This window comes from Papaver somniferum, chromosome 1, assembly GCF_003573695.1.
Source record: "Papaver somniferum cultivar HN1 chromosome 1, ASM357369v1, whole genome shotgun sequence".
NCBI classification, from domain to species: Eukaryota; Viridiplantae; Streptophyta; class Magnoliopsida; order Ranunculales; family Papaveraceae; genus Papaver; species Papaver somniferum.
The window spans coordinates 236,843,450-236,859,199 of record NC_039358.1 but is presented as its reverse complement, the minus strand read 5'-3'; the positions used below and the strand labels follow the sequence as shown (position 1 = coordinate 236,859,199).

At 36.9% G+C, this 15,750-nt stretch overlaps 1 protein-coding gene across 1 annotated transcript; it reads left to right on the top strand.

Annotated features, from left to right (window-relative positions):
* The first annotated feature begins 2,833 nt into the window (after positions 1 to 2,833).
* LOC113320211 (polyphenol oxidase, chloroplastic-like) lies at positions 2,834 to 5,182 on the top strand. Its single transcript, XM_026568150.1, has 2 exons — positions 2,834 to 4,252; positions 4,469 to 5,182. The coding sequence occupies exons 1-2, from the start codon at positions 3,017 to 3,019 to the stop codon at positions 5,012 to 5,014; spliced, it is 1,782 nt and encodes a 593-aa protein (XP_026423935.1). The 5' UTR covers positions 2,834 to 3,016; the 3' UTR covers positions 5,015 to 5,182.
* Positions 5,183 to 15,750: the final 10,568 nt, after the last annotated feature.

The window sequence follows — 15,750 nt, the reverse complement described above, 5'->3', positions numbered from 1 at the left end:
TGATCAACAGTAGTTTCCTTTTCATTAGGAAAAATTTCTTCAAAGATGATAGAAATATTCGCATCAGAAGTTTGAATTGGGGTAATAAAGGCATTAGTATCAGAAGTTTGAATTGTTGCTAAAGGGGTGACGTCTGCGACATCAAAATCAAGAGTAGAAAGATTTGACTTCATTACTATGGGCTTGCGAGCTTTCTTAGCCTTTTGTTTCTTGCCCCCACCCATCTCACAATCACAAACCTGCGAAAACAAAGTAGATAAGAAATAGAGGCAACAATATTGTTTAGTTAAAATTGGATATTTCTTACTTCTTTGTTGTGCGAAGTTTTCCTCTTATGAGATTCTTTTTTTGTATCATCTGAAGAAGAATCAGGGTTTAGAACGGTTATCCTGAGGGCGCTTAAAGAAGAATTTTTCCTGGAATAGCATAGGAATTAGGTTAATTAAAAAGATAACAGTTACAATCAAGAATAAAAGGATAAATCTTGAAAGAGGAAAACAAACTTTGCATTTTTATCCATGGCAACAGTAGCAGAAGAACAACAACAGTAAAAGCAGAAGAACATCAGCAGCAGGAATGAAACAAACAACGGAAGAAAGAGAAATTTTAGTGAAAAAGAAAAGAAAAGCTTATTCTTCTTAAAAGAAGTCAATAAATAGGTGGGAGAGACGACCAGTTATAAACGGTTTGAGACGGTAAAAAGGAAAAAGATCGACACGTGTGAATAAATAAACTGAAATTCCGGAGGAATGACGGCAAGGTAGAATATCAAAACATACATACATGCGATATTATAGGATGAAAATTTATCATATCGCTCACTCCACGATGTAAGAGAAATGAGAAGTGGGAAAATGTAGGAGTGGAATATCGCACGTATCAATAAGTATGCGAAGTAAGGATTATCTGATGTAAGCGAGGACTATCGCACATGGCAAAATTGAAGTGACGTATTGGATGATGTCAGCAAAGTCACGAGTAAAGTGTGATGTTTTATGCGAAGTATAAGTTGTGCGAGAATGAGTGAGTGTAAATGAGCGAATGTATCGCACAGTGATTCCGAAAAATAGTGGATCTCTTAGCTGTCATCCACTATGAGGAATCCTATATAAAGGAAAGAGGTCATCACATGGGGAGGGATCTTTTAGTGTGTGTTAGACAAAAAATTAGGAGAGAGAAAGTTTATTTGGAGAGCAAGTAAAGTCATTGTTTTCAGTTATAGTCCTTGAAAATTAATAAAGAATTCATTATAATTACTTGAGTGATTGTTTAAGATACATTGGGATGTGGTCGTAGGATTTCCTACGACTACACATAAATTTTTTTTTGGATAGACTAAGCATATGAGCATATGCTCCCTAATTAATTACTGAAATCATGGTCAATGCTAATAAAAATTGTGAATCCTTATAGTCATTGGGTGTAACGGTGGCTTTTCTCATTTTCTTCGACCCTTTCAAATTGTTTTTTCTTCCTCTCTCGATCCTAAAGACTATTCTTTCTCTTCCTATCCTATATTTTGAAATACTATTGTCACGTAACCTTCTTGGCCATTGCTCTTTGACATTTTCATCAGTTTCATAGTATCTTGACTGATAAAGAAAAGAGAAAACTTTTTCTCATTTTCCGTCAAAAGAAGATAAAATACAAAATCAATGAAATAGTAACTATATTTCAAAGCAGGGCTGGGAACTATATTTTTTCCCAGCACATATCTAATGTTAGAAAAGTCGGAAAATGGATCATTTGTCCAAATATTTTTAAATCACGGTTCAAATGGACGAGTAAAAAATAGTTTGAGTGAAATGGCCAAAAAAAAAACGGAAAATGGGTCATTTGTCCAAATATTTTTAAATCACGGTTCAAATGGACGAGTAAAAAATAGTTTGGGTGAAATGGCCAAAAAAAAAAATAATAAGGATGAAACTGGTTTCATCCTAGCTTAAATTTAAAAAATAGCAAGGATGAAACTAGATACATCCTGTGTAAATTAAAAATAAGAAAAAATATTTGAAAATGGACACGATGAAACTGGTTAAATCATGCCTATTTTTACATTTTTGTCCATTTAAACAGTATCAAAACCTAACTGTCCATTTCACCCAGGAATTGTTGATTTTGGTCTTTTTAACCAATTTTGTGAAAAAAAATAGTAAGGATGAAACTGGTTTCATCCTAGCTTAAATTTAAAAAATAACAAGGATGAAACTGGATGTATCCTGTGTAAATCAAAAATAAGAACAAATATTTGAAAATAGGCACAATAAAACTGGTTACATCCTGCCTATTTTTACATTTTTGTTAATTTAAATAGTATCAAAATCTAATTGTCCATTTCATCCAGGAATCGTTAATTTTGGTCTTTTTAACCAGGGTTGTGTAGAAAAGTTGGGAACCATTCATTAAATCCCCTCTCAAGATGTGGCTCGGGAGTCTTCGATCTTTGTCCAGCACAAGAAAAAATGACAATGTTTTTTTTAAATAAGCACCCATCAAAATAGAGATTAAAATATGTATTTGCTGTGGATAGGAGCGAATATTGGATAAAAATACACTTAATATCGATGACTATTATTTGATTATCAAATTCTGATATCGATGGTTTTTTTTAAAATAGGCACCCATTAAAATAGCAATTAAAATTTGTATTTGGTGTCGATAGGAGCGCATATTGGACAGAAAATACACTAAATATTGATGACTATTATTTGATTATCAAATTTTGATATCAAAATATTCCCAACTGGTTAGTAGATTTAATTCCATCAAAAAAGTCAGATTTCAAGATGGTCATATACTGATCTATATTATTAATTCTGTACTGGCTTGTTCACATTTGTTAGTACCGGCTACCGACAAACGTAACGTGACTAAGTTTAAATTGCAGCTCGAACCAAGAAAAAATCAAACATGAAAACAAAAAATAATACTCCTAGTAAATCCCACTTCCTTTGATGCATAAAAGGCTACACGGAGACTCTAAGCTTCTTCGGTATTCCAAGTCTCAAACAAATCCATGGCTTCTCTTTCTTCTTTTAATTCCATTTCCGCTGCTTCAACTAGGTCTCTAACCTCAACCCATAGTTCCTCTGAAAAGAAAACACAGATCTCTGTGGTTAGTAAACCAAAACATGTTAGCCTTAAGGCGATCGAGTGCAGAGCTAATAAAGATCGTGATCATGACAATCAAGAAAAAAATGAAACTAGCAGCTTGATTGATAGAAGAAATATGCTTCTTGGTCTAGGAGGTTTATATGGTGCGACGTCAACCGCTGGGTTTGGTGCTGACCGTATGGCTATGGCGGCTCCAATAGCTCCACCGGACTTATCAAAATGCGGTCCAGCAAATCTTCCGGACGGGGCGCTACCAGTAAATTGTTGTCCGCCACCAAACACAGAAATCATCGACTTTCAAGTTCCATCTCAAACTACTCCTCTTAGGATTCGTCCAGCTGCTCATTTAGTTGATGAGGCTTATATTGAGAAATATAACAGAGCCTATGAACTTATGAGAGCTCTGCCAGATGACGATCCACGTAGTTTTAAACAACAAGCTAATGTTCACTGTGCTTACTGTGATGGTGCTTATGATCAAGCTGGTTTTCCTAACTTGGACATTCAAGTTCATGGATCATGGTTGTTCTTTCCATTCCATAGATATTATCTTTACTTCCATGAGAAAATCTTGGGTAGTTTAATCGATGATCCAACTTTTGCTTTACCTTTTTGGAATTGGGATTCTCCTGCAGGTATGGGAATGCCTTCAATGTATGCGCAACCAGGTTCATCTCTTTACGATGAGCTTCGTGACGCTGTACATCAACCACCATATCTTCTCGATCTTAATTACAATACTGTTGATTTAAATCTCCCGGCTAGGCAAGTATATAACAGGAATCTTACTACCATGTATCGTCAAATGGTGTCCGGTGCAAGGACCGCAACACTTTTCCTTGGATCCCCATATCGAGCCGGTGATGTAGCGCAACCTGCCGGAGGAACACTTGAGAATGTTCCCCATGGTCCAGTTCATATTTGGACTGGAGATAGAACTCAACCCAACTTTGAAAACATGGGTAATTTCTATTCTGCAGCTAGAGATCCAATCTTTTTCGCCCATCATTCAAACTGTGATCGGATGTGGACCGTATGGAAAAGTTTGGGAGGAAACCGAAGGGATTTCACTGATCCTGATTTCTTAAATGCTGCTTTTCTTTTCTACAATGAGAAAAAACAGCTCGTCAGGGTCACGGTACGTTAAACTCTATATATATTCTCAAATTTCCTAACCTTTTGCTTGAATTTTTACTTATATAGATCTGAACTAAAACTTTTTCATATTTTAGTAAGCTGAAACCAATTATTATTACATAATCAAGTTCCAGTTCGTGGTATATGGCAAAATGTCGCATCTTCTTTTATAAAAGACGAAAAGAATATATGTTACAACGTTGTTGATAATTTGCAGATTAAAGACTGTTTGAAACAAGAGAATCTAAGGTACCAGTATCAAGATGTGGAGATTCCATGGCTGCAAACAAGACCCAGAATTCCTACAGCAAGGAACGTCAACAAGATTAATATAGCAAAAAAGAAATCAGGAGGGGGGACTGAATTCCCTATAATACTCGACAAAACAGTACGAGTTTTGGTTAAAAGGCCAAAGAAAAAATCAAGAAGCAAGAAAGAAAAAGAAGATAAAGAAGAGATTTTGGTCATAAGCGGTATTGAGCTCGACAAAAGTGCTCTTGTGAAATTCGACGTCTTTATTAATGATGAAGACGAAGTTGGTCCTGAATCAAGTGAATTTGTAGGTAGTTTTACCAACGTACCACATAGACATGGAAAGAAAGGCAAGAAAATCAAGACTGGGTTGAAGTTAGGAATAACTGATATTCTTGAAGATCTAGATGCTGAAAATGATGATGATGTTCTTGTTACTATAATACCTAGAGATTCAGGAAGAGGAAAAGAGGTTGTTACAATTGAAGGTATTGAAATCCAGTTTGATTAATCGATCTTGATTGATTAATCATAAGATGTTTGCATTTTCTATTCAACGTTTGGGTTTTCTATGTCTATCGGTTGGTTTGTTTTTCTTTGAATAATGTGTGTTGTTGTAATAAAATTGTTGGTCAAGGTGTGTATGTCCAACATCTTAAATGCGTTTTTGTGTTATGAATTTAAATATCTTATTTTCCTCTAAGTTTCATATGAATCGATGAATTTATTTTGATCAATTTCAGCCTGATATGAAATTAATTCGACCATAGTTTATCACTATTTAATTTCTCATGAACAACACAAAATTTATTGAAAAAAAAAAATAATAAATAAAAAAATTACACTAGATGGCCGTCTCTTGGCAGGGCCAGTCAAAAACTCTGACGATTTCGATCTGAAATAATTATTTCAATTAAATTTCGTATTTTAGTTAATGAGCATGTATTTTCGCAAAAATATCTCTAAAAAAAACAATCATGTTAAAGGGGCGGGTGGTTTTATTGGAGGAACGACAAGGGTGTTAGCAATATCCCTATTATTGGTTCGGGGGTGTCCTATAGGGGTTGTTAATTGACTAGATTACCCTTTTCACCTCAAATGGACTTATTTATCCTTGTTTTTGTGGTTGAAAAGACTGATTTGTCCTTCCCATTATTAACCCAATTGAAACTGAAAATCAAAACAGTTTTTTTTTTCAACTTTCCTTCATCTTCTCTTCTCCTCCTCTCTACCACCATTAAAACTGATTTTTCATCGTCCTCTTCGATTAATCGGCGAGTTGAAAAATTGATAATCGTTGATTTGAAACTATATTAGAGATGCCGAAGAAGAAGAAGGTTGACGAAGATTGTAGCCGTTCTAATGAACCAAATCCTCCATTAGGTCAAGAACATCAATTTAAAACTCCTCAACCGTCAAAATCAAGCACAATGAGTTATTTGAGGTATGTTTCGAAAAACCCAGTTAGGGTTTAGTCTATTGTTTGATTTAAGTTAGTTTTGTATGAAAAATTAGGGTTTTGGATCGAAATTGAAACTGGAAAATGATTTTTGCATGTGAGTTACGGTTGCAAATAACCCAGATACCAACCGTACCTGCATAATTTGAATAACTTACGGTTGGTAACTACCCAAATACGAACCGTACTTTATTTCTTTTGAGAAATTTGTTAATGTTCGGTTGGTAACGAAACATTAGTTACGAACCATACATTCTTCTGTATGTTTCAAATACTTTGTATGGTTCATATTTGCATCTCACTTACGAACCGTACTTGAGTTTCGGTTTGTAACTTAATGAAAGTTACCAACCGTACATCTTTCTGTATGTTAAGATTTTTTGAAGTAGTGAGTACGGTTGGTAACTATAGCTGAATTATCAACCGTGGTTGTGTTACGGTTGATCTCGATTCCTTATTTACGAACCGTAACTATTTACGGTTTGTAATTTATGTCTTATTACGAACCGTAATTAAACCTAATCACCATTTTTTTGAGTGTTTTTTTTTCTATATTATTTGTTATACGCTTAGTAAATCAATCAATTGTAATGTTTGTGTAGGAATCCTGATAGGGTGAAGAAAAAGAGAGGAAATGACTTAACCCCGATTGATCATACGCCTACCCCTCGCGGTGACAAGCATTTAGGTGTAGATAATAAAGGAATCCACAAGAATGAGAAGAAGAAGAAGAAGAATAGGTTTGAAATTAAGTTGAGGGAACAACCTGTGGCTGAATCTGGAGTTGAGCTAGAAGGAGTGGAACATAATGATCAAGAAGAGGTCGGAGTCGAAACTAACCGTGAAGGCAACGAAAATGAAATTGTGGGGGAAGAAACTAATAATGATGAAGATGAAGAAGAATTTAAAGGAACCGATGATGATGGAGGGGAGGAAGAGGAATAAAATGATGAAGAGGAGGAAGATGAAGAAAATGATGAAGAGGAGGCCGATGAAGAAAATGATGAAGAAAAGGAAGATGAAGAAAATGATGAAGAGAAGGAAGAGGAAGAAAATGATGAAGAGGTAGAAAATACCAAGGCAAAAGAGGTAGTTGTAGCTGCACCTCAATGGAAAAAGAAAGAAAAGAAGACGAGAAATTAGCCCGCACCGGAGGCCGATGTAATGATTTCCTTCCACATGCCCCATGACAATAGTTTTTGTTGTTGAAAAATCTTCGAGAAACGGGATTCTTTTTTGTGCAAATGTATGGCTCATGGTCTTGGAGATCAAATGAATGACGCAATTGAATGCGTTGGAGAGTAGTTGGCCACATATAGGCATGCGCATCCAATATTCACTTGTCAAACATATATTTCCGGTTAACCGCCTTTCCATTTTTGTGAAGCTCTCATTTAACACCTCATCAGTTTCGTCTCTTTCAACTCTCATCATCGCCTTATAGAAGTCGCGGTAACCACGTAGTTCCATTAAGCATTTTTTCCTTACGTAAGTAACCCGGTCACAACCCCACCCTATCGCGTCTTCAAAGGGTCCAAGTTACTCCATTAAGACGTGGTAACCACAATTCCCATCACCATGAACATCCTCCGTGGCCTTGATATGATCACGAATAAAGTCGGAGAAAAAACGAAGGTAATATTCATAGCGAATGTGATAGTTCCGTCTATATCGTCCATTCTCATCTCTAGGTGGTGGTTTAGGCACTCCTTTTATATATATCGTCTCCTTCTCCTTCTCACCGCTTGACCGATTTTTTTCAACCATCGGACTCTTTCCATTGTTCCTTGCTAATTGTTTAACACCAACTTTACCAACAAGTCTTTTTATTGAACTATCTTGGGAGGAAACCTCGGGACCGACATAGGAACCTTTACCTTTAACTCCATCATTTGTTTTCCCACTTTGTTGTTATTTAGAGCGAAATACCGGACCTTTTCCTTTAACATCAATTTTGCTTGTTGCACTTTCTTGAGTAGGAATCTCGATACATTTTTGTTGTACATTTCGATGGCTTGGTTCTCCTTTATCCGCTTGACCTCTTTTTCGTTTGTTTCTACCTTGAACATCATCTTCTTCCATCTCATCCTACGCTTCATATTCCTTTCTCAACCATTCATAACCCAAAGGATCTATTTTCTTTGATTCTTCTGCCAATTCCCTTGCTTTTTTATTTCCTACGTACCTCTTTTTTTTTGGTAGGAGGCCTCCCCTTACTCTTACCCTTTGGTGGTTCCTTGATATCATACCTAAATTGTGGATATACGAAATCTTTCAAGTTACTCAACCATATTTTCCTTTGGCCTTGGCTTAGTGTAACATATTTCTCGGCTAGAGCTTGACCAATCTCGGTATCAGCAAACGTTCCTCCAAATTGTTGATCAAAAATTGTTTCACGGAATGATAATTGTTTCCAAAAGGGATCAACATCTTGAATCGGGATCACTTTGTCTTGGTATGTGGCTATAACATGCCGACATGGGAGTCCCAAACTTGTCATGTTTGGACAAACACACTCTTCTTCATAATCCCCCAATTCAAAATGTTGTACTTCATAAATTATCTTATCAATAGCGCGGTGCGAAACTTGATGTGTAATTCCCCTTAGCCACTTATTGTCTAACCATTTGGTATGTTGTTTACTTCGGATTTTTTCAAAAGACTCCGTAACTCTATCTTTCTCACGGCGGAAATACGAATCCATGGCTTCGAATAGCGTAACTAACCCACCATTACAACTATGAAGTTTCTTCATCAACCGGTTGTGAGATGACTCCGCCGTACTTGTAGCTTGGTTGTCATAGTGCCTATATTGGTTAGTGAACGCCGATACGAACTTCTCTTTGTGCGGATCCAACCAATTATCCAACAAATACTTCACAACACTTGGATAACCTATTTTCCAATGAGCCACTAACATACGAGCTCTATCCTCATATTCATCCATGGTGATAGAATAGGTCAAGGCTCTCCACTCCGTTTTGAAACTTTCCCATTTTAGTTCCGCCAACTTGTCATCCTTCTTAAATTTCTCTTTGGCATCCTTTTGTTGATGTAACGATAGTTTCTTTATTCTATACATTTCGCTTTTTTTGGTTGGACGGACAAGGCGCATGCACTTAGTTTCAATACTTTTCCACAAGTGGAACGTGCAAAGAAGGTTATGAGCTTCCGGGAAAACCCTCCTTATTGCATTCAAAAAAGCTTGTTCCTTGTCGGTAATAATCACCTTTGGAGTATATCCCTCTACGTAGAATAACTTCACTTGGTTTAATGCCCACACATTGCTCTCTTCGAGCTCATCTTTCAAGAAGCAAAACCAACACTAAAAGGAGCATTGGTAGAAGTTTTCCCAACAAAGTTCAACAACGGCATCTCAAACTTGTTGGTTTTGTATGTGCAATCCATTAGAAGGATTTGATGAGAGCATCGTGCCAACTTCACAAACTCAGGATTAGCCAACAAAAGATGTCTTATTCGTCCTTTCTCATCATCATCGTGGAAAACGGAGTAATTATTCGCCTCCCCCAAATGCCTTACTTGTTGCATTTCGTTCCTTTGTTCCCATTTCTTAGCCTTCAATTTTGTTCTTGTGTTGTAGATGTTAGCCAAAGTAGAAGCATTTTGTGGGTTTCTTTCCTTTAAGTGAGCGAGGATATCAACGGGTTTCATACGAATTTGTGTCAGTGACTCTACGATCTTCTCTTCTTCTTCGGTAAGGCGTCCAACATACGAATGTGATAGCAAACTCTCCGGTATAGGGTGGTTATGACTACCGCATACAACTTTCTCCAAAAACCATCTTTTTGCCGCGTTCCTTTTAAATTGAAGCTTGAAGGGGCATCTGGTATTCTTAGTGAACGTAGTTTGCTTCCTCTTTGCCTTTGCTACTTGCACGATACCCTTTTTTGCATGACTTTTATGTTGTCCACTACACTCGCAGACCATTTGAAAGGCACTTTCACTAGTGGTACCATTACAAACTATGATACACATAATCAACTTTCCTTGTTCTCTAGCCCAATGCTTTGCATCATCTTTTTCCTATCATGTCTCCTCGGTTAAATAGTGAGAGCTAGAATTTTGGGTGACAAGTTGATTTGCTAAAGGTTGTTCATCCATTAGGGGAGGTACACTCACGATCTGGACAACAATACACCCACATTAGTCTAAAGAAGAACAAAACGAAAACATATATAAAGCTACGGTTGGACACGACACAGGAAATACAAACCGTAACAGAGATACGGTTCGTAATTACAATCACTTACAAACCATAACACAACTACGGTTGGTAGTGGTCCTCCCTAACAAACCGTAAATAGGGTGAAATGAAAATGAAAACATACAGATCATTATACGATCGGTAAAAAACACAGATCACAAACCATAACACAATTACGGCTGGTAGCTATTTACATATTACCAACCGTAAGAAGTGCAGTAAATACTTCTATGCACATGATGAGTTACGGTTGGTAACTACTGAAGAACGTAACCAACCGTACTGAAATTACGGTTCGACTCGAAAATTTTATACTAACCGTAACTGGTATTATGATTGAGTTCCCCAAATTGAACCAGTTACGGTTGGTATTGGAAACTTTACGAGCCGTAACATTCAATTACGGTTGATAACTAGCTAATTACCAACCGTAAGTTCTTCTGAAATTTTTTAAAATTTGATTTTTTTTACGTACTTTAGAGAATTTTAAGCAACAAAAAGATAATGAGAACTAGTTTAGAAGTATACCTGGTCATTTTCAGTTGATGGTTCTTCACTTTGTTGGCTAATTTCTTCAATTGGTTGAGATTCACCTTCACTATGGGTTAAAACATCTCTACCATCTAAGAAATACTCCATATCAGGATCTCCTTCAAGGGGTATGTAGTATTTGTTTTCTCTATCGTATAGAGATTCACCCATCTCAAATTTGCCACTGGAATCACTCATTTTGGTTGAGTGAATCAAAATCTAGGGTTTCACAAATATCACATAAGTTTTCTTTTTCTTCTCCTTTAATTTTTTTTTATAACTCTAAAAATCTGATTTTAGAGTTGTTATAAGTGGAAACTAATTAGCAACACTAATCTTGATTATCATCACTAATCTCGATTATTAATAATAAGGGTTAGTTGGTCATTTTCATATTTTTTTAATAAAGGGCACTTGAATTACCACCTAATCACCCTTTCTGTCTTATTAGGTTTGCCGCCCCTCCAATAAAACCACCCGCCCTTTAACAGGATTGAAAAAAAATTGATTTTAAACTTTGAACGAAAACCTGGAATTCTAAAGAAAGTTTGACTTATTTTAGATGGCGAACGCCTGCTGAATTTCTGTAGATAAGTATTGCAGATGACTAGATGAGAAATAGTATGGATGTGATGCGCAACAACTGTAGTGTATAAGCGCTTGATGAAATGCCCCAACCATTTCAAATGTTTGATGGTATTTTCAAGGTCAGTTTCGCAGTTATCACGGGAAATGACATGCCCCAACCGTTGAACCAACCTTAAGTTTTCCTACCTTGAGACCCACCTCTCTGACACTATGCCCACAATCTCATGTCTGTGTAAAACAAACGAAATAGACAAAGATAATAAGAATACCATAACTGAAGTAAACAAGAAAATTGTTATGTAAATTCAGTAGTGGGTGGATGACCCACCGATTGCCACATAACCATGTGGGTCCCGCGCAGAATCTCCAAGAAACAAACACATATGCAGTTGATGTGTCAATTATATAGGGATGATTATCCCTTAGCTAATGTTTATCCCCTTCTAGTGCGACATTTATATATATATGTGTGCACTGAGTACCTCTAATGAATGAAGAGAATGAAAATGAAAAAGGGAACTCAGTCCCGTCTTTTCTTCCCAGCTTTCTTTCTTCTTATTAATTTATGCATATACTAATAACAACTGTGGTTGGTGTGAGATAGTGTTAATACCAATTTTAGTGATTGATGTGAACAGTTATGATACTTTGGTTAATTTGCATATTAACAGAGAAGAGAGACGATGATAACATAAAACGTTATCAGCACGAGTTTGCTCTAAAGAAAATAGCTGATTCACTTGATGTCCAATTACATATGGAACGATCTACTAACTACGAATTGGCCAACTCAAATTCACAAGCAAAGAAAACAGGGAGCTGATTGCATGAAGAAGATAGACAAACATTCTTCTTCTCTTTACTTAATTTATTTTCTCCATTGTTTATATACGTATATAGCCTTGCCTAACATTGTATCTCACTTTGATTATTATTTTTGAGTGTAGGATACTATTTGATTATGAATGGGTTGGTTGCTCCACCCAATCCTGTCTCCATCATGTATCATAAAAACAAAGGCTAATTTGTTTCTTTCTTAAAGACATCAGCCAAAGTCGATATTTGTGGGTAAGTTAATTAACGGAATTGTATAACAATGGTAAGTGCATACACTCATACTAGATAATTTGGCGTGTTACTTCCTTTTCTACTTTTGGTACTAAGCGTTTTAATTAATTAGAGTAAGGGATCGTTTGCATCCTTAATGGATAACACAAATTTAATTTTCCTTCGCTACAATAATTTCCAAAAGTGAAAATTATTCCACCAGAAGTTGGAATATCGTGTAGCATAGTATGGATGCAAGAGGCGCGTCCCGCTAGACGATCGGTCCCAGAAGTGACCCGTTGTAAAATGCTAACCGATTTCTATCAGCATTTCTAAAGTGACCTGTGACTGATATTGAGGAATCTTCCTATAAAACATGTATCCATTTGCACACTTGTAAATTAATAATTCGTCGACTTTGAAGGTGACGAAGATGGAGATTTGTTAATATTAGTACCATAAGTGTGTATTTTTATGTATCTCTTTACTTGAAATTTTGCTTTAGTTACATCTTTTCTTTTTCGTAAATACTGGACTCCTGAAGTAGTTCATGAGATGTTGTTGACCCCGGTAACGGTCCAACATAGGAATTGTTAATTCCTGTAATAATCCATAAATATGGACCTAGAAGTGATTTATGGAAATTTTTAGGTTTCAGGAATAGCCATAGAATTTTGGGTTCCCGAAGTAGCCCATGGTTACCAAATGTTTTTGTTGGTGACTCTACTATTTTTCTCTCGTCTTATCTTTTCCGAAGGATATGGATTCCAGAAGTAATCAATCCAGTATAGATATGGACGATGGAGATACTTGTCTCAAATTTAGACGAAACAACAAACACGAATTTTCGAACCATTTTATAACCTTGTAGAGGTTTTGAGAAATGTGAAATACCATTTCGGGTTCGGTTAATATGATAGATGACTTCGGAAGAGCGTATCATTCTGGTGGTATAAAGGCTAGTATTATTAACGCCTTGTAGTATTCTGGATTCCTAAAGAATCCGTTGAGTCTTGAAAATATTTGGAATTACCACCATCAAATGGTAAATGAGCATTTTTGTGGAGTACTTATTACTTCATTTGTTTTTGTGCCAGAAGCACGTTTAGAGAAGCTTGAGGCTCTCTCTTTTATGGGTGTGCCATATGAAAATTCTATCAGTAGAATCTCACAGTGTCATTAGCCAGAAGTTTAATGACCTCGATTTTTAATGCCAAGGCATGGTCCGTATGAACACCAAAGTTCTACCAAAATGAGTAGACAATTAAAAATGCTCATGTACATCCTTTACAGAACCTGAAGCTTCTATTACATGAGGATTTAAATTGTGTTGTTTGGTCCCAGAGACAATTAGTTATTAAATTCCATTAACATTAACATTATGGTAACCAGTTGCTGAATCACCAACATTAATCCCTAGAAAGGATTCAAGGTGGCATATGCAGGACTTATTCACCCTGCAGTATGGACAATTATTTCAATACCTTATCATATTGACATACACATCCACTACACATCCACTAGATGGTAATGTCTTATTGCAGATGAGACTGTATTCCCGTCGTTAGGGGGAGGAAGTAAGTCGTTAAAATAAACGACGTGAAATGTCTCATCTATTGTCGAGCCTGCAGCTGTTTTTGGGATACTTATTGTGTGGTTTAATTAACACCCAGAAACTATCATGAGCAGAATTGCCTTCGAAAATCAGGCAATTATGGAACCAGAAGTTTTCAGAAATGAGATAGTAATGTTTCCGCCATGATCAGGAAACTAAGATGCCACCAGAAGTTGGCATGACAACCTGCCACCAGAAGTTGGCAAGAGTAAGGTTGATAACCATAATGTTATCCCACTTTAGTCAGGGAGAGAAAAGTCACAACAAGAGGATGGTGAGAATTATGTTGATAACCTAAAAAGGTTCTCCCGCCTTAATGAGGGGGAGAAAGTGATAGGCCCCGAAGATATTAAATTTAAATGCAAAATGGTCCCCGGCAGCGGCGCCAAAAACTTGGCAGGTCCGGAAAGTGTATAGAATAATGATGAGATGGAAACGGGCCTACAGTAATACCGCAAGTGCACGGTCGTCGGTTGTAGCTCGTGCAAGTACGGGTCGATCCACAGAGATCGGGTGTGTTTCGGAAGTGTTTTAGCTAATTGGGTTCCTAAGTTTGCTTTGGGCTTAGAAGCCTTTTGGAAATGTTGGGCTTAAAGTGCTAATGGGTTTGTTAAAATGAACTGAGCTTGGGCTCAGTTATCTTTGAAGTGCAAATGGGCTTTGGCCTTAAACTTAGGTTTTTGATTAAGCCCACAGTTAAGTTGGATTGGGCCTTAATGAGTTTGGGCTTTGGTCTTTAAACAACTGGGCTTTGGTTGAACCCACAGTTGACTGAATTGGGCTTCAGTTTGAAGTGACTTGGGCTTGGTAATGAATTAGGCTTTGGGCTTTAGCTGGACTTCGGACTTGGGCTGAACTGTGCTTCAAAGAATTGAGAGTGAACTGAGCTTTTGGGCTCAGTTGAAGCAGCAGTCTTTGGCTTGGCCTTGGAAGGCAGCAGCAGTGGAAGGGAGGCAATGCACAGCAGCAGAAGTGCAAGAGCTCAGAGAAAGATGATTGGCAGCAGCAGCTGCAGAGAGGCAAGTAGCAGTGCAGCAGGCACCAGTAGCAGCACACCAGGAGAAGTGGCAGCACAGGTGCTGCACAACAGGAGCAGGTGAACAGCAATGCAAGTAGTGGCAGGAGCAAAGACCATGCAATAAAATGTGAAGAAGCAAGGACAATGAAGTAAAGAAAACTACCAAAATAGCAAAGAAAACAAAACAAAGAACATCAATGACAATGGAGGAAAACTAAAGTAACAAGGAAACAATGGAGGAAAATGGAACAAACCAAGGCTGTTTTAGCCAAGGGCAGTGGAGATGGGAAGCTAACAGTGGTGGCATTCTAAGGCAAATCAATGGAATGGGAGGAGAATTAGCTTGCTATGAGCACTAATTTCCTCCCATTGCACAATCACAACAATGCAACAGAGTTGAGCAATTACATGGAGTGGGGAGAAAATTAGCTTGCTATGAGCACTAATTTCCCCCCACTGCTCAATCAAAACAGTGCTTTAAAGCTCTATCCTAGCATACCATCATTTCTTAGCAATGAATTAAACATAACAGTGACATTTTAAAATTGCACATTGACAGTAACAAGATACTAACATGAACATTAAAACAGGAAGTACAAACATACACATTAACAGGGTATTAACATGATATGAAACTAAACATAACAGGAATACTAACATTCACATTTTAACATTAACATCAACATTTGAACATAAACAAATTGACAAAACAGCAACAAACAAACATGGATAGTGACCTGAAATTTAAAAGTGAATAGTTAACA